This window comes from Scleropages formosus, chromosome 17, assembly GCF_900964775.1.
Source record: "Scleropages formosus chromosome 17, fSclFor1.1, whole genome shotgun sequence".
Classification (NCBI taxonomy): domain Eukaryota; kingdom Metazoa; phylum Chordata; class Actinopteri; order Osteoglossiformes; family Osteoglossidae; genus Scleropages; species Scleropages formosus.
Genome location: NC_041822.1, coordinates 19,035,250 through 19,052,326, shown reverse-complemented (window position 1 = coordinate 19,052,326; position 17,077 = coordinate 19,035,250). Strand labels below are relative to the sequence as shown.

The 17,077-nt window shown below is 42.8% G+C and overlaps 1 protein-coding gene and 2 non-coding genes across 6 annotated transcripts in view; all 3 read left to right on the top strand.

Annotated features, from left to right (window-relative positions):
* Positions 1 to 9,558, top strand: part of nipbla (NIPBL cohesin loading factor a) — a 48,864-nt gene extending 39,306 nt beyond the window's left edge. For 2 of the 4 annotated variants that reach the window (XM_029259615.1, XM_029259616.1), the window contains 17 exons: positions 677 to 775; positions 1,243 to 1,296; positions 1,474 to 1,582; positions 1,768 to 1,904; positions 2,744 to 2,884; positions 3,182 to 3,275; positions 3,582 to 3,736; positions 4,255 to 4,345; positions 4,529 to 4,702; positions 4,917 to 5,107; positions 5,208 to 5,315; positions 5,547 to 5,747; positions 6,131 to 6,277; positions 6,443 to 6,837; positions 7,111 to 7,285; positions 7,611 to 7,793; positions 8,382 to 9,557. In XM_029259615.1, the coding sequence (XP_029115448.1) occupies positions 677 to 775; positions 1,243 to 1,296; positions 1,474 to 1,582; positions 1,768 to 1,904; positions 2,744 to 2,884; positions 3,182 to 3,275; positions 3,582 to 3,736; positions 4,255 to 4,345; positions 4,529 to 4,702; positions 4,917 to 5,107; positions 5,208 to 5,315; positions 5,547 to 5,747; positions 6,131 to 6,277; positions 6,443 to 6,837; positions 7,111 to 7,285; positions 7,611 to 7,793; positions 8,382 to 8,747 (2,820 nt within the window). In that variant the 3' untranslated portion in view covers positions 8,748 to 9,557. Of the gene's footprint in view, positions 1 to 676; positions 776 to 1,242; positions 1,297 to 1,473; positions 1,583 to 1,767; positions 1,905 to 2,743; positions 2,885 to 3,181; positions 3,276 to 3,581; positions 3,737 to 4,254; positions 4,346 to 4,528; positions 4,703 to 4,916; positions 5,108 to 5,207; positions 5,316 to 5,546; positions 5,748 to 6,130; positions 6,278 to 6,442; positions 6,838 to 7,110; positions 7,286 to 7,610; positions 7,794 to 8,381 lie in introns of all 4 variants that reach the window. The other 2 variants (XM_029259614.1, XM_029259617.1) reach the window with 2 other exon arrangements.
* Positions 9,559 to 12,735: 3,177 nt separating this feature from the next.
* On the top strand, positions 12,736 to 12,807 carry trnag-ucc (transfer RNA glycine (anticodon UCC)). The gene has a single exon. It is a non-coding gene; the product is annotated as a tRNA-Gly (tRNA).
* Positions 12,808 to 13,644: 837 nt separating this feature from the next.
* trnag-ucc (transfer RNA glycine (anticodon UCC)) lies at positions 13,645 to 13,716 on the top strand. The gene has a single exon. It is a non-coding gene; the product is annotated as a tRNA-Gly (tRNA).
* The last annotated feature ends 3,361 nt before the right edge of the window (positions 13,717 to 17,077 follow it).

The window sequence follows — 17,077 nt, the reverse complement described above, 5'->3', positions numbered from 1 at the left end:
GAGAATATGGAATGGATTATCTCTCCTTTTAACTGAATGTGTTTACACTCATGTGAAGCTGTTATGTATTTATCTATTGATAACTTTTCTCACTTTGTTATTTTTGGTATTATTTGATGCAAACTCAGTCATAATAACACTTTGTTCTGAGCTTCTCATCCTTTGACTGTGTATTGCTGTTTCTGTTCACTAATCCATTGTTACAAGTATGTGTGGACGAAGGCATGCGTCATGCATAATCACTGACTAGGTAATGGGTTGGCAACACGTTTTTAAGAAAACAGTAGAAAATAATTGCTGATTCCTGTGTAGCATGACAACTCAGAAGAGTTCATATACTCCCATATGATTCAACATTCAGTAGACCTATTGGCCATTTTCTAATTATTTTCAGGGTTTGGTGTGATGTGGCTGTGCCAGTCAACACGCAGGGGTGACTTACTTCTTCACTTCTGGAATTGAACTCTTATTTAGTCAAGGAATTTTACCAAGTTTGCTAAATGCCACGCGTCATTCGCCACACCTCCGGCTGGATTAGAAGTCAAGCTGTCTGGTGTCCGACTGCCTTGTGACTTTGTTTCCACAAAAGAATTCTGCATGTTGCATGATCACCTGTATCTGCCGTCACAGTGTGGTCCTCTGCCAGCCTTCATCTCTTTGTTTTTCACATCAACAGAAACTGGTAAACGAAACCTTCCAGAAGCTGTGGTTCACTCCTACCTCCCATCACGACAAGGAGGCTATGACCAGGAAGATCCTCAACATTACAGATGTGGTGAGCTCAACACTGCTTTGGTACTGGACAAACTGTTACCCAAACTTACCATTTAGTGGTTTGCTTTCTAGTAGAACATTTTTGACAAGTTTGGTTAAACTGTAGTTTTTAAAGCATATTTGTGTATCTACAGAGCATATGTGTGATCATGTAAGTATACACACACACACACACACACACACACACACACACACACACTTTCTGAACCGCTTGTCCCAAACGGGGTCGCGGGGAACCGGAGCCTACCCGGCAGCACAGGGCGTAAGGCCGGAGGGGGAGGGGACACACCCAGGATGGGACGCCAGTCCGTCGTAAGGCACCCCAAGCGGGACTCGAGCCCCAGACCCACCAGAGAGCAGGACCCGGTCCAACCCACTGTGCCACTTCACCCCCCATATAAGTATATTTATGTAATTTTATATTGAAGCACATCATTTAATAATATGTATCACAAATGTCTTTCTCAGGTTGCTGCCTGCCGAGACAGTGGTTATGACTGGTTTGAACAGCTACTTCAAAATGTAAGTGTACGTGGTAGTGATGAATGTCTCCTGAGGTTTGGTTTACTTTGTTATTACATTTAACTAAATCATGGGTGGAATTTGTAGGCCACTGCAAGTGGGGTTCCAGCTTTAGTGAAGCCTTTATAGAGCAGATGTGGTTGTGATCTCTTGGTGTCGCCGCATTCCTCCCTGCAGCTCCTCAAGTCAGAGGAGGAAGCATCGTACAAGCCTGCCAAAAAGGCTTGTGTGCAGCTGGTGGACAGCCTAGTCGAGCACATCCTGCAGTATGAGGAGTCTCTTTCAGGTATGGAGACCAGAAGCATAATTTCTCTCTCCTCCAGTAATGCATTTAACCTCACTTAGTCAGACTTGCTTTATTTCCTTTCAGTCCCCTGCTTTTACATTCCTTGTCTTTTTGCTTGTGTGCTTGTGCATACGCATGCACTTGTTTTTAGTGCATTATATGACTTGTCTTCCTTGACTTGGCAGCCTCGGAGCATAAGAGCGTGAACTCAACAAGGCTGGTGGCCTGCATCACAACGCTTTACCTGTTCAGCAAGATCCGTGCCCAGCTGATGGTGAAGCATGCCATGACCATGCAGCCCTACCTCACCACCAAGTGCAACGTAAGGACCAGTCCTCTTGTAGCACTCACAGGAAGCATAAGGCTGTTCATGTGAAGACTTTCATCAAAAAAATTAAAAGTTGATGTCTGAGTCCCCCTTGTGGTAAGCAAGCAAAGGTACAAATTATTGCTCTCAGTATGAGACAGCTGGTAGCATAGTGGTTAGAGCTGCTGTCTTTGGACCCAAAGGTTGCAGGTTTGATTCCCACCTCCAGCTGAAATGCCCTTGAGCAAGGTACTTACCCTAAATGGCTCCAGTAAAAATGCCCAGCTGTATAAATGGGTGAATAATCGTGAGTAGTGTAATATTGTAAGTTGCTTTGGAGAAAAATGTCAGCTAAATGAAAAAATGTACAGTCATGTGCCACTTAACGACTGACCACATACTGTATATGACGGTGCTCCTGTAAGATTATAATGGAGTCGTATAAAAGTATGTATATGTACAATTATGTATAGTACATAATACTTGATAATGATGAACACCTATGTTAGTGGTTTATGTATTTACTATACTGTACTTTTTATCGTTATTTTAGAGTGTACTCTTTCTACTTATAAAAACAGTATGCTGTGTTATGCCGGCAGCAGTGTCGTAAATCTCGTGTTTACCGTCTCTCTTTACTACATCAAGGCTATACCATCTAGGTTTGTATAAGTACACTCTATGATGTTCGCACAACAACGAAATCGCCTAACAATGCATTTCTGAGAATTTATCCCCGTTGTTAAGCAACGCATGTCTGTAAATGTTTTCAAAAGTACCTCACTGCCTGCATTTGTACTTGTTTGTGTGTTTTTTCTCCCATATGTACCTACACTCTGATGTGTTTTTCACAGTCCCAGAGTGACTTCATGGTTATCTGCAATGTGGCCAAGATCCTGGAGCTTGTGGTGCCCCTCATGGAGCACCCCAGTGAAACCTTCCTGGCCACCATTGAGGAAGATCTGATGAAACTTATTATCAAGTATGGAATGACGGTGAGTACGTGTGTGAGCATTGATAAGAAGAGCAGCTGATTTGGGAGTATTATATATTTGGTATTTTTCCCATTCAATATGTTATTCCATTTTTAATGTAATTATATATACTATGAAATACTTCTTTTCACCCAGAGAGTGAAGACAGTTACAGTTTTATTGACTTGTGCAGCTGGAGAGATGTTTACTATTATGGACTCTCTGCTGCTGAAATACTGTGTTGCCTGAGGTTTTGTTTGCACTGATTAATGAAACACTGATGTTTAACTGTCCTTACGTATTTTTTTGGGGTTTTAGGTTGTGCAACACTGTGTGAGCTGCCTTGGGGCTGTGGTCAACAAGGTCACACACAACTACAAGTTTGTTTGGGCCTGCTTCAACAGATACTATGGTGAGCACCACATCACAGCTGTAATGCAGACTCACCATAGCGTGCTACTCACTGCCATTGTATTAAATCAAATACCCTACTGGTGATTTTTGTCTGTTTATATTGGGTTTTTGCAAGTATTGTGTCTATATTTTCCAAGGAATTTAAAGTAATTTTGTACCTATAAAAGTTCATAAACTGTACTTGGAAAAAACTGTGCTCCCTTCGGTTTTGAGTCTGCAGGCTGTTGTCTTATGTTTGATTACGTAAAGACAGGATAGGATACCGCTGTACCACTGTGCAAATCGCTCCTGGGTATTTTGACAGGTGCTCTGACCAAGCTGAAGACCCAGCACCAGGAGGACCCCAACAACTCTGCCTTGGTGGCCACAAAGCCTGCCCTGCTTCGCTCACTGTTCACTGTGGGAGCGCTATGTCGTCACTTCGACTTTGACTTGGAGGAGTTCAAGGGTAGCAACAAGGTACACTGACTGATGGCTAGTTATTAAGGTGGAGTATAATGTTCATATGTGGTAAATTAAAGGGAAAACCACCTACTGTATCATAGCTGCAGAAGGAGATTTAAGGTTCTGCTTATGAATTGGCAAACACTAGAAGAAGAGGATTATGGTAATAAAGATGATCAACTTGCCTCTGAAGACATTTGATAGACCTGCTGCAGAGATTATATCTAAGACAGGTTTGAAGCTCATCAGCTTTTCAAGAAGACTTGTGTGTCCACAAAGAAGTTGCAGAGGGTTAAAGAATGTCACCTACAACTATGGTGCATTGAGTAATGTATAATTGAATTTCAAACAAAATTTCGTAGTTTTTTTTGTCGTCGAAAATTTGTATGCGTGTTGTCACAGATTGATATGCAAGCAGAGGTAGTTCTTGACTGCCTTGGAGAAGCTGGAAGAACATGATTAATATCACCGGAGGACATGGATCAGCTTCAACAGGGAACTAAGTGTTAACTTCTCCTCATTCCGTTGTCCAGGTGGTGATCAAGGACAAAGTACTGGAACTCCTCCTGTACTTCACAAGGCATGAGGATGAGGAGGTGCAAAACAAGGCCATTATTGGCTTGGGTAGGACCTGTCTCCTGAACTGCTGTCTTCTATTCTGACTTCTTTACAAATCCAATGGACTCTTGTGTCAAAAAGTAAAGGTATCACAAAACAGTTCTTCAGGAACATGCTACTGTGTTAGCTTTTCTGACATTTGCACCTGTACCAGTTCACCTCCAACACTCACCCCATTCCACCTACCAGGCTTCCTGTTCATACAGCACCCAGGACTGATGTTTGCCCAGGAGGTGAAGGGCCTGTACAATGGCATCCTGTCGGACCGAAGCAGCTCCGTGACCCTCAAAATCCAGGTGCTGAAGAACTTGCAGACATATCTGCAGGAGGAGGACTCGCGCATGCAGGAAGCTGATCGCGAGTGTGAGTCAACACCTGGGTCTCTATGTCTGCCTCTTATCTGGACTCTCTATGTGTTCCTGTGTACCGTGCGTGGTGGCATTTTTTTCCTCTTACTCCTTGTGTTTTACCAGTATTTGTAACCTTGCTTTACAACACGGATTCGCCGATTTTCTGAAGTTTTTTCTGTGTGTGTGAGCATGTTCCCTATCTAAAACTCCTGGTGTGTGGTCCACAGGGAAGAAGCTGTCCAAACAGGAAGACCTGAAGGAGATGGGTGACATTTCATCTGGCATGAGCAGTTCCATCATGCAGCTATACTTGAAGCAGGTGCTGGAGGCCTTTTTCCACACACAGTCCAGCGTGCGCCACTTTGCCCTCAACGTTATTGCACTCACACTCAACCAGGGCCTCATCCATCCTGTCCAGGTAAGCTGTCTATCAACATTCCCTACATGATGGAGAATATGTATGTCGATGGTTGTTACTGATGTGTTAAGAAATCCCTTTCCTCTTCCAACACCCCAAGTGTGTGCCATATCTCATCGCCATGGGAACTGACCCAGAGCCCAGTATGAGGAATAAAGCTGATCAGCAGCTGGTGGAAATTGACAAAAAGTACACAGGCTTCATACATGTAAGTACTGACCCCATCTTGTTGCGCTCTCACTGAAATTGTAACTGTACTGAATTTGCTTCGAATAAGATTACTTACCACTTGTCTTGAAACCAATGGTGTAATTTTTTTTCTTTTGGCATTTTTATAAAGCCAATCAATAAGCAAAGAGTCATGTTTCATAGATTGTTTTTAACCTGAAGCCTCTTGGTTAGTTCCTTGCTCACTAAACCACCTGCTGACCCTTTGCAGATGAAGGCGGTGGCAGGAATGAAGATGAGCTACCAGGTGCAACAGGCCATCTGGACGGCGAAGGGCTCGGTGATCCGGGGCTTCCGGCAGGATGAGACAAACATGGCACTCTGCTCCCACCTGTACAGTATGGTGCGGGGTAATCGGCAGCATCGCCGGGCCTTCCTTATCTCGCTGCTCAACCTCTTTGATGACAGTGCGGTGAGGAGCTTGCCATGCACTTGCACACACACGCGCGCACGCACACACACACACACACACACACACACACACACACACCCTGTGATCACTTTTTTTGGTCTGTGAGCAGGTAGAATACACACACACACACACACATTTTCAGAACCGCTTGTCCCTTACGGGGTCACGGGGAACCGGAGCCTACCCGGCAACACAGGGCGTAAGGCCGGAGGGGGAAGGGGACACACCCAGGACGGGACGCCAGTCCGCCGCAAGGCACCCCAAGCGGGACTTGAACCCCAGACCCACCGGAGAGCAGGACTGCGGTCCAACCCACTGCGCCACCGCACCCCCTGCAGGTAGAATATTTAGACTGAATTCTTTCTCACTCCTCTCTGCTGCAGAAGACAGAGGTCAACATGCTGCTATACATTGCGGACAACCTGGCCTGCTTCCCGTACCAGACACAGGAGGAGCCCCTCTTCATCATGCACCATATTGATATCACACTGTCTGTGTCAGGGAGCAACCTGCTGCAGTCTTTCAAGGAGGTGAGATGAATGCACAACATGCCGTTGCAGTTGCCTGCCTGTGCATAGTCACATATACTTGTATGCATTTGTCTATATACATTCATGTAGATATAAATACATGTGAAGGCTTGTACACACAGGGATACTCATGGAGCTTTCTCATGATTCCCCTCTCTCCCCCAGTCCATGAAGGAGCCTGGAAGGAGGGAGAAGAAGCACCGGGAGCAGAAGAATGGCTCTGAGCAGAAAGTGAAAGAGGAGGAAGAGGAGGAAGACATAGAGGGCCGAGAGGCTAAGGAGTTAAATATGTCAAGCAGTCATGGCCACAGCAGCGAGGACGATGATGATGATGTGGTACAGCGGCGGCCCAAAAATCCAAAGCGGGCAGCTGTGGACTCCGATTCTGAGTCCGAGTCAGACTGGGACTCGGACCTGGATGTAGAGGACGTCGACAAGGTGATGGCGCGCCTTCCCGATGACCCTGCACCACTGCTGGACTTTGCCAATGCCTCCCAAGGCATCCTGCTGCTCCTTATGCTCAAACAGCACCTCAAGAGCCTGTACAGCTTTTCAGACAGGTAACTTAATATTTACTTCTGGCACAGACAGCCTTACATTTACTATAGAGAACCACGTAAAGGCAAGTCAGCATTAACACATTGTAATGTTACTCCGTGCATTTGTACACACACCTTTTACTTTTAGAGGAATTCTTGAGTTGCATCCATAGAAAAAAACATTTCTGTGCTACCACTCTCCTGTTTCCTTGCACTTGAAAAGAACTGGCTGTCCCAAGAGAAACACATGACAACATTCTTCTTCCCTCACCAACCTGCCTTCTCTGTCTCCAGTAAAATCCAGAAGTACTCACCAACAGAGTCGGCCAAGGTGTATGACAAGGCTGTCAACAGGAAGTCCACGGTGCACTTCAACCCTCGACAGACGATCGAGTTCTTGTCTAAGGACATGACCAGCGCCAAGATCAGCGATGAGGTCAAGAGGAAGATAGTCAAGCAATACTTGGATGTAAGCGCTTTGGGTCTATCTCTTTCTGGTACCGATGATTTAGTCCCCCTGGTTGAGGCATCAGACCTGTAGTGTGGAATGTTGGCTTCTTTGCTCTTAGTCTTTGACTACTTTTCACTACCTCAGTGTGACTTGTGGTGGTTTTCTTCATTAGATGAACAGGTAAATACCAGTTATTTGGTTTTCTTTGTTTTTACTTGACAGATTTGTTGGCAGTATTAGATAACTAAGTGGTTAAAGGCTGTGCGCTTGCTATTCCAGTTCTTTGAATGTCTTGCAAGACTGAAGGATTATCAGTCTGATTGATCACCTGTTGCTGTTTTAGTTCAAGTTACTGATGGAGCACTTAGACCCGGATGAGGAAGATGAAGAGGGGGAGGCATCAGCCAGCACTAATGCTCGAAACAAAGCCATCACCGCACTGCTAGGAGGCTCTAGCCCCAAGAACAACGCCACATCTGCCGACACAGAAGATGATGAGAGTGATGGTGACGAGAAGACCCCAGGGGTGAGATGGCTTCCGTTTCCTGCGTCGATCCTTGCTAGTATACATGTAATATATGATATACATAGTATAAAAGTAATTGATCTGATATTTACATATATTCACTTGTTTTTTTTCAAATTTTGAGAAGTCAGCTCACATTTATGAGAGAGGTATTACAGCAATAGAATGCGCATTTTGAAACGGTATCAAGCACCACACAAAGAAAGCAGACTCCCCCCACTGATGTGTGGTGTGGCTTCTTCCATGTGTCTTCATTTGTATCTGCTGTGTGCTTGTTTGGATGCAACTCAGAAATCTTCTGGACTTTTAATCATAGTGTAAAACTATTATGTATAATAATGTACCATGAAGTAAAAACTTTAAAACTCACAACTTTAAAAGAAAGATGTGAAGTAACAAAGACAAAAGAAAACTTTTTTAAAACAAAATTTTATTAAGGCAGTATAAGGCAGTACCATAAGATTCCTGTGTGATTGGATTTACTCAACATCCATTCATTATCAATAATTGCTTGACCAGTACAGTCTCACCTTGCCAGTGCAGATGTCTGTGACTGATCAATAATCTCTGTCCTTTCTCTGTTCCCAGTCATCCCGGAAGGCTAAGCGGGGTGGGGACTCTGCTGAGGCATCTGGCAACATGAACGAGACAGTGGAAGCCATGGATGTCATCGCTATTCGCTGCCCCAAGTACAAGGACCGGCCGCAGATTGCGCGGGTCATCCAGAAGACCAGCACCGGCTACAGCGTGCACTGGATGGCAGGTTCCTACTCGGGCCCTTGGGCCGAGGCCAAGAAGCGTGATGGACGCAAGCTGGTGCCCTGGGTGGACACCATCAAGGAATCGGACATCATTTACAAGAAAATCGCCTTGACGAGCTCGCACAAGCTGACTAACAAAGTGGTGCAGGCGCTGCGATCGCTATATGCAGCCAAGGATGGGACCTCCAGCTAATGAGCTCCAGGGTCCCCATTGCTCCAGCCCTCAACAGCCAAAATGACACTAGGAAACCCAACTTCTGTTTTTTTTTTTTTCTTTTTCTTTTTCTTTTTCTTTTTCCTTCTTTCTTCTTCCTTCCTGAACCACCACCATTACACAAAGGCGAGACTATCAGACACTACAAAGGCCTTGAATTGCAACTTTATTGCAAAAAACAGGATTGTGAATATTGGGGTCTATGAAGACATTTAGAAATGTGGATCCAGGACACACTTAAGAAATTCAGAAAAAAAAATAAGGATGCAAAACGAGAATACAAAATTCAGAAAGAAATGTTTGGGGAAACATTGTGTGGGAGCTCCTTCGCTGTTGTGCAGCAGAAAAAAAAACCCGGTCTTTTGATTTCTACTCCCACTGTATCATAGTTTAACACAAGAAAACTAAAATGTTTATATCTCAGAAAAAAGATTTCTGTTTAAAAAAAAAAAATAAAGTGAATGTTGGAACTTAGTCTGTTGATGTTCTTAATAAAAAAAGTGGTCTTGGAGTTTAACCTAGCACCCGGATGGCTTTCTTTAGCTTAGCTTATTTTCCTGGAAAAGCTGTTTTTATTTTTGTTTCCTTTCGTTTGTCCATGCTGTACAATGGCAGAGTCTCCTGGAATATAATTTATTCTGTTTAAAAAGGAAGCATGCAGTATCTGTGGCCTACCTGCAGGGGGAGTTTTTTGTAAATGTAGATTTTGATGTATTAGGTCACCCTAGTATTGAGAGAAAGGGATCCCCAGCACTTCTGGCGGAACAAATACTGCAATAAATTTTCTACTTCTCTTTGTTACTTGTCTTGTTTTCATCTGGCTTTTTTGGTAATCAAGAATAATGCCAGTTTATGTTGTAAACCACTTGTTCATCAGCATGGGTTTCACATAGTGGTGATGTAAATATAAAGATGATTTTAGGCCTGCAAGGCCTGAAACAGATAGGGAGCATCAAATCTTTGACATAAAGGCAGTTGGAGGCAGCCTCGGATCTTTAGCTAAAACTGTACTGTTAATGAGGTGCGATGTACAACTCTATGTAAGAAAACATGGTTACATGTCTGTAGAAGACAACCACAACATAGCAGGGAAATAACACCACATTAAATCCTCACAGAGTGTATATCGGTACAAGAAGAAATGTTAAAACACCTTTGAAGGTGAGAATAAACAACAGTGCTGAGTATCGCTATTGGGTAGAAGGATAAAATTAAATACGGATTCTGTGTTGGCAGAAATTTCACAAGTCGGACGGGTTCAGTATAATCTGTACCCTTTTTAATGCCAGTTACGTCCAGGGAAATGAACTATGATGAGTCTTGATGGCTCTTGGCTGCAATGGACAGGAGGAAAGATGGAGATCAATTTGGATTGAGAAAAATGAATGTTATCTGTGTTATTTGAGCTCTTTTGTAGCAATTATGTACTGTACACTCAAATATTCACAGACAAAACATGTATCCATAAGTGTTTATGTATTCATTCTACCTTTAATGCAAAAGCAGAATAATAAAGGTAAAAAAATAAAAATAATGTAAAAGAATTGACACTTGCCAAACAAGCATCGTGTCCAGAATCCAAATGGGGCCATCGTTCCTGAAATTATAACAGGTGAAACTTGAAAACCAGCCTTAATGGAGATTCGGCAATAAACTGTCATGCGCTTGCTGGGGGGCCAAGTGTCAAATACACCCTTTTACACGCAAAGCCACACCTGATAATTACACGTTATAAATATTAATTAACGTGTGAATAAAGTACCAGTCGTGTGGTCACGCGCTGAAAGGCTAACGCGGGGAATTGGCACGAGGCGAGTTGCGCGAGCACAGCTCACAAAAGTCGAACAGCAAGGGAAAAGAAAATAAAACAACGAAAAAACGAGCGGAATAAGAAAAGGGGAAGACGCTGAGATTCACGAAAAAGGCGCGACAAGAACGAGGAAAAGACGGAGGGAAGTCCGTCTAAGAGTAAGTGGAAGAACTTGGTTTGTGCAATGATAATCGCTTATCCTGACGTAAAACGAAAGAAATATAAAATGAAATGAGAAGGGACGAAATTTAGCACGATAATCTTTTCGTATAATTAATATAATATGGCCACTGTCGGTGGAAAAAAACGGTATAATAGCCCCATGTAGACAGTGGGTGCTGCTGGAGGGCAATGAAGAGCGGAGCGTTTTCATCATGAATCATGATCATGCGGCACGAGGACACGGACAGCCAGGCAGGGAGGACAGCTGGACCGATGCTTTTCACTGGGAGCTAATCCACTCCAGGTCCCCCTTATCCAGTTCAAGAGACAGATTCTCGTCAGACTACAAACACACAGTCCCTTTCACAACTGAAAGTGTCTTTATATTACCAGACAAACTTCCCCACACAGGAAACTATTTGCAGTCCAGTTTCTACTCCTGCCCTTCAATAGGGTGGGTTGCTACACTATCTTTATTTGTTACATTTATTCATACATTCATTTTCTCCACAGCAATTTACAGCATTACGCTACCTACAATTACTTACACATTTGGACAGCTGGGTATTTTTTAACTGGAACAATTGAGGATAAGGACCTTGCTCAAGGGTACTACAGCCAGAGGTGGGATTTAAACCCAAGACCTTTGGGGCCGAAGGCAGCTGCCAGCTGTCCTCTACAAAAGTGGCTTGCTGTGCCTGAGGAAGTTTCATCAACATTTCTCGTGTTCTTGTCACGGCATGTTGATGCGTGGAGAGCAGTTTTTTTGATAAAGTGTTCCCTGACTGGGAATCAAACCCAGGCCGTGATGGTGAGAACACCAAATCTTGACCACCAGGGAGACTTACTCCGGTTATAAAGCTGTTTAAAAAAAAAAGGAAAAAGTGCTTACGGTTATTTATTATAATTGTAATATTCATTAGGAAAGAAGAGACTATCAGTCTTCAACTGGGTGTTAAGGAATTTGTTCAATCATTGTATGCTGTCCACACTGGAGGGTAGAACTTCCTCCAGTCCTTCATCCCCCTGTTTCAGCAGGTGTTGGTGGTACAGTGGTTAGTATAGCTGCCTTCCCAGCAGTTGAGCCAGGTTCAGTTCCTGGCCTGTGTAGTTAACTTTTAGAATGCAATGAATAGTCTACCAAAGTAGCACAACAGTTCACTGTATTTTTATAGAGTGCTCTTCTCACACAGTGATACAGAACGCTGAACAAAGAGATAAGACACTTGACTATATACTATAGCAATACATTATCCATGCAGTTATTAAAGCTATATAATAAGTAGTATGTCTACCTGGCCATGGAGGAAAGAAAGAAGGAAACTCCCAACTGAAAGTCAAGGGAGAAAAAATTAACTCTAGTCTGGGGGTCCAAGTGTCAGTGGCTGCCCACCCTTCCTGGACATTCTAGATTAAAAAAGATTTAAGTAAAGTTAAAACTAATAATATAGCTGAGTGTTAACTTGATGTTCCTGACCAGTTCACACAGGTACGTCTCGTCCATCGCATCAGCTTCAGTCAGCATGGGGTGCTGGCATAACGGCCGGCCGTCCTCCTCAAGTCTTATTGTAGGGAAACAATGGTCAATAAGGAAGAAATTGTTAATAAGTGATGACTTAGAAGGGAATAAAAACACAAACGTATCTCCAAATCGGCATAGTACTGATCAGCACAGTTCTATGCCATTTGCGGGACGTTTTGCACAATGATCTGCTCAGAATTTAAATGGCCAAATTGGCTGGTAAAGTAATATCTTTAAACTGTTTTTTGTAATGCAATATTAAAATACTATGCGTACTATGTGGCTTAAGTTGTTACGGTTTTGGGGACATTGAAAACGAAGGAAACGTTTTCGAAAGTGGCGCAGTTTTACAGTCACTTTTGAAGTCTCTGATCAGTCACTTTGGTTATTTGTAGGCACAAGGAGCGTGGAATAAAGACTTAGAATAAAGAATTGCTATTTTCTGGGTCACTGCACTGTAGATGTTCCCGTAGGCGTTGGTGGTATAGTGGTTAGCATAGCTGCCTTCCAAGCAGTTGACCCGGGTTCGATTCCCGGCCAACGCAGGTAATTTTTGGAAAGCAACGAATAATGTTGTAGGGTGTGTATATAGATACAGAATATATATACAGTTAGGAACCCATCTAAGAACCGAACTGGATAACAAGGGTTTGATTTGCATATGAAAAGAATTTACACCTTTTCTGGTTTACATTTACATGTCATTTAGCTGACGCTTTTCTCCAAAACGACTTAACAATGTTAAGGTCACAATTGTTAAATGCTGTATTATATGCTGGTTATACATTCAGTAATAAGTCGTTTATGGGCACAGGTGTTTGTATGTTGCGCCGTTCGTTGTATGTAGCTTCATATTCCAGACATCTGTGTTCTGGGAAGCATGAAAGAAAGGACAATCGGGACTTCGCACAGCGCGCAAAAATAACTAACTTCTCCTCCTCTTAACTTATCCAACACAGTGTATAATCTTACACGTGTAACTGACGTCACTTCAGTAAATATATTACGGTTTGTTTATCACCGCTGCTATTCTCATGATATTCATATTGCTTAGAGTGGTTACTCTCTCTGAGCCAAACAGTACTGAAGTACTGCTACCCAAAAATCTGCTTAACAAAAAAAATTTACTTTAACAGGAGTTTCAGGTCAAAAAAGTGAAGTTGCTTTGTAGCGGCTGGCTTTCTCGGGTAGTTCCTACAGTTTGGAGTTAAGCGGTATTTAATAGCGAAGGAAACGCGTACGGCACTACGGTAAAACTGCCCACGTGTAACAGGACGTAGGAGCGGCAGTCACGTGAACTATATTACCGCTTCAGTACTCGAGTAAATGTAGCTTTGTGTGGTTCCACAGTAGTGTTTACTCTCGTCCGGCTCTTCCAGGAGGCGTTGGTGGTATAGTGGTTAGCATAGCTGCCTTCCAAGCAGTTGACCCGGGTTCGATTCCCGGCCAACGCAGTAGACTTTTAGAAAGCATTGAATCTTGGATATTTCTTCAAAAGACTGTATCTCTGCTAATGTGCCGAAGACAAGCACAGCTATGAGCGAAAACGTCACATAATATTCTATTCACACGAGTTCGTCTTACATACATTATGAATTTTTAAATACTGTGGAAATGGATGGCAAAATACACATTCACATTTATGCGTTTTAAATATGTTTCAATATTTTTAAAGCAAATAACATTTGTTTTTAGAATGCTACTAAATCTTTCTGTATTGTGGGGGGTGATTATGGGAAAAATTCCAAAAATGGAGGAATTTCAAGTCAGTTTTTAGAGGCGGTCGCTGGTAGCATATTTTAGAACTGCTGTGTTTGCATCAGAAGGTGGGAGGCTCAAATCCCAACTCCATCTGTCGTATCCTTAGGCCATTTCTCTAACTGATCCAGTAAAATTACTCACCTGTATTACAGTGTTAGTGTATAAATTTAAATGGGTAAATAATTGTAACTTACCCAATGAACCAATGGAATAAAAATGAATAATTTAGAAAAAATAATTTTCCGGGAACAAACTGAACTGCAAAAAAGTAAAGGCAAGAAAGTGGAAACACGAAGAGCTGGAAGTACTAAGTGTTTTTTCCACTCTATTTCATTCATTGCGCTCACTTGACTTATTAAGTCTCTCCGTCGCTACTACATACATCGCTTTGTGTTTCGTTCTGATTAATTCGTAAGTTCATATCTGATCGGTTTCAGCGGTTCTCTTAGACTGGCCGATTTGCTTTCCCGAATTCCAGTGCAGAACTGTTCACATTTTTATTACTATATCATATCTATATGCCGCATCGTTCTGTGGGGGATCCTCGACTCATTCATCATCCTCTGACAATTGTGTCACTATGAGCCTCTTCTCCTCTCGAGTTGCTATTAGAGCCGATACGTTGGAAAATGTTAAAGGAGCCCTATTCAGTGTCGTGGGTCCGAAACTTTATTTCGGATTTGTCTGTGATTCAAGTTCAGCTTTAGAATACAGGTACACGTAGCAGTCAACAGTTCACACCCATTTTTCAGCCAGGCGTTGGTGGTATAGTGGTTAGCATAGCTGCCTTCCAAGCAGTTGACCCGGGTTCGATTCACGGCTAACGCAGATCAACTTTTAAAGAACAACTTATTCAGCGAGTCAGTTACCGACTGGAAAAAAAGGCTATGTTAGCCAACTGTGTTTGTATGATTCAGTATTCAGTGGAAAGCACAGGCTGGTTTGTCTACCATACTGTAGTAAGTGAAACTCCACTTCTTAAGTGTACGTTCAGTTGATTTTTATACAGCGGTCTTTTTAGCGCTGAGCAATAAGATCCTTAGAGACCCTTTACTAGCGATCATGCTGGACAGGCATGTTAGTCCGCTGGTAGCAGAGGAGAGGATTAAGTGACTGAATGAGAATATCTCACTGTCTTTGCTCTTTGAATGGTGAACACCTGTTCTACGACTTTGATGTGCAACTCATTGCTTTTAGAAAACTCGCTGCGTTGGTTGGGCGGGAATCGAACGCAGGTCAACTGCTTAGGAGGGAGCTATGCTAACCACCACCCATCCCTGCTTCTCTAGGGCACCACCACCACCACCACCATGTATAAGGTATCCTGACAGATTTACCACAGTGCATGAGGCTACTGAAAATAAGGTAGATCTTTGTTTCAGCAAGAACATGGGGAAGATTGTGCATATTTTAACATCATCCTGAAATAGCACCACAGTGTAACATTTTATGCCTTTTTTTTTCATAGTCTTCATTCTTCCAAACACTTCTCTTCCAGCCGTGGATTAAACTGTTTATCTTATTTCTTTGAACTTTTCACCACTGAGCTGAAAAACACATATTGTGATTATAGGAAAACTTTTTAGTTTTTTTTTTGCATATTTTTTTTCCAAAATTCATTATGAATGACCTCTAGATGGCGCTCAGAGGCCACATTTGCAGTTTTGCCCCCCGCCCGTTGATAGTGGTCCTCGGGGACTTCAGTTAGTTTTCTGAGGTTAAGACTTTTCTTAAAGGGTTGTAGGTGATAGCCCTAGGGACTACTGTTTTACTAGAAAGTTAACTGACGCGAATACCTTCAGTTAAATACTGAGTTCTGTTGTTAGCTAAAATATTAATGTAAGTATTGTAACTTTTCCAGAATGCATCCTTCCATTATCAGTAACTACTTGTGCCAAGCTGTGTAGCGGAGTTACAGAGCCTATCCCAGAGGCATAAGGCAGGATACACCTGGCAGTATAATAGATCTTCTTTGTCTGTTACACCTTTTATATTCTTTCTCAGAATAGTCACTTTTGACAGTTAAAAGTGTAGTGCATGTATTTCCTCAAACATCAACTTGGCTCATTCCTGCAGCTGGTTTCATTATAGATTTAAGTTTTAAATGACCATCTTCTCTATTTCTGCATCGTAATGTTTTAATCCATTCTCTGTTTTTTTTCTCTTGCACTTCTGTTCCTACACCTCAGTAACATCACTGTGCTCCTTCACCGCTGGCCTCTTAAGAGGTTCAACTCTCTAAACGCAAAAGTTTGTTGGTTATCACTTTTGTTTCCGATTTGGTGGAATGAGCTTCTTCTCTCCCTTAGAACTCCCTTAGATCCCTCCCAGGATTCAAAAAGGAGGTTCACTTGCTCACAGCACTATAGGAAGTTTAGCTCTCCTCCATGTAAAACTGATTCAGCTCAGCGATATTTGCATTTTGGAGCATAAATTGGTTGTTTCAAGTCCTTGTAATCTCTATACAAATTTGAGTTTAACTGAACTAGACCTACTGATTTCTATAGGCTAAGTACAGAAATCTGAGGGTCTAGTTGCTCTGAAATCTGTAAAACAATCTAGTCACTAGTGACCTGAACACCTTGATTATTAAAAAAAAAAAAAGATTCTCAGTAGCTGTATACAGAATTTCTTTTGAATGAAGATGACAACACATGTTGCCATTGGAATCTATATATACTGCATATACTATTGTACCGAAGAAGCACCGGCACAGTCACGAGGGTTGCGAGAGAAGGGGGGTTTATTCAGAGTTGTGTGGGTCAACAGACAGGGGAAGGGGGGGAAACGGGGGCACAGGGAACTGGTAGGTCGTAGGGGCACTTGGAAGGGGGTGTCGTCCGTGTCGGTGTCGGCTGCTCAGTCGCTCTCTTCCCCTCACTGACCGGGCCGGGGAAAGAAATAGGGGCATTGATTAAGTTCAGCTGCTGTTGGCCCGTCCCCAGCTCCGCTCCCCCTTCAGACCACCCCGGCGTGCTACAACTATACTCATTCTTGCTAGAAAACTGATCACTGATTTGTGAACTTCCACACGTGGAATGATAACTGACATAT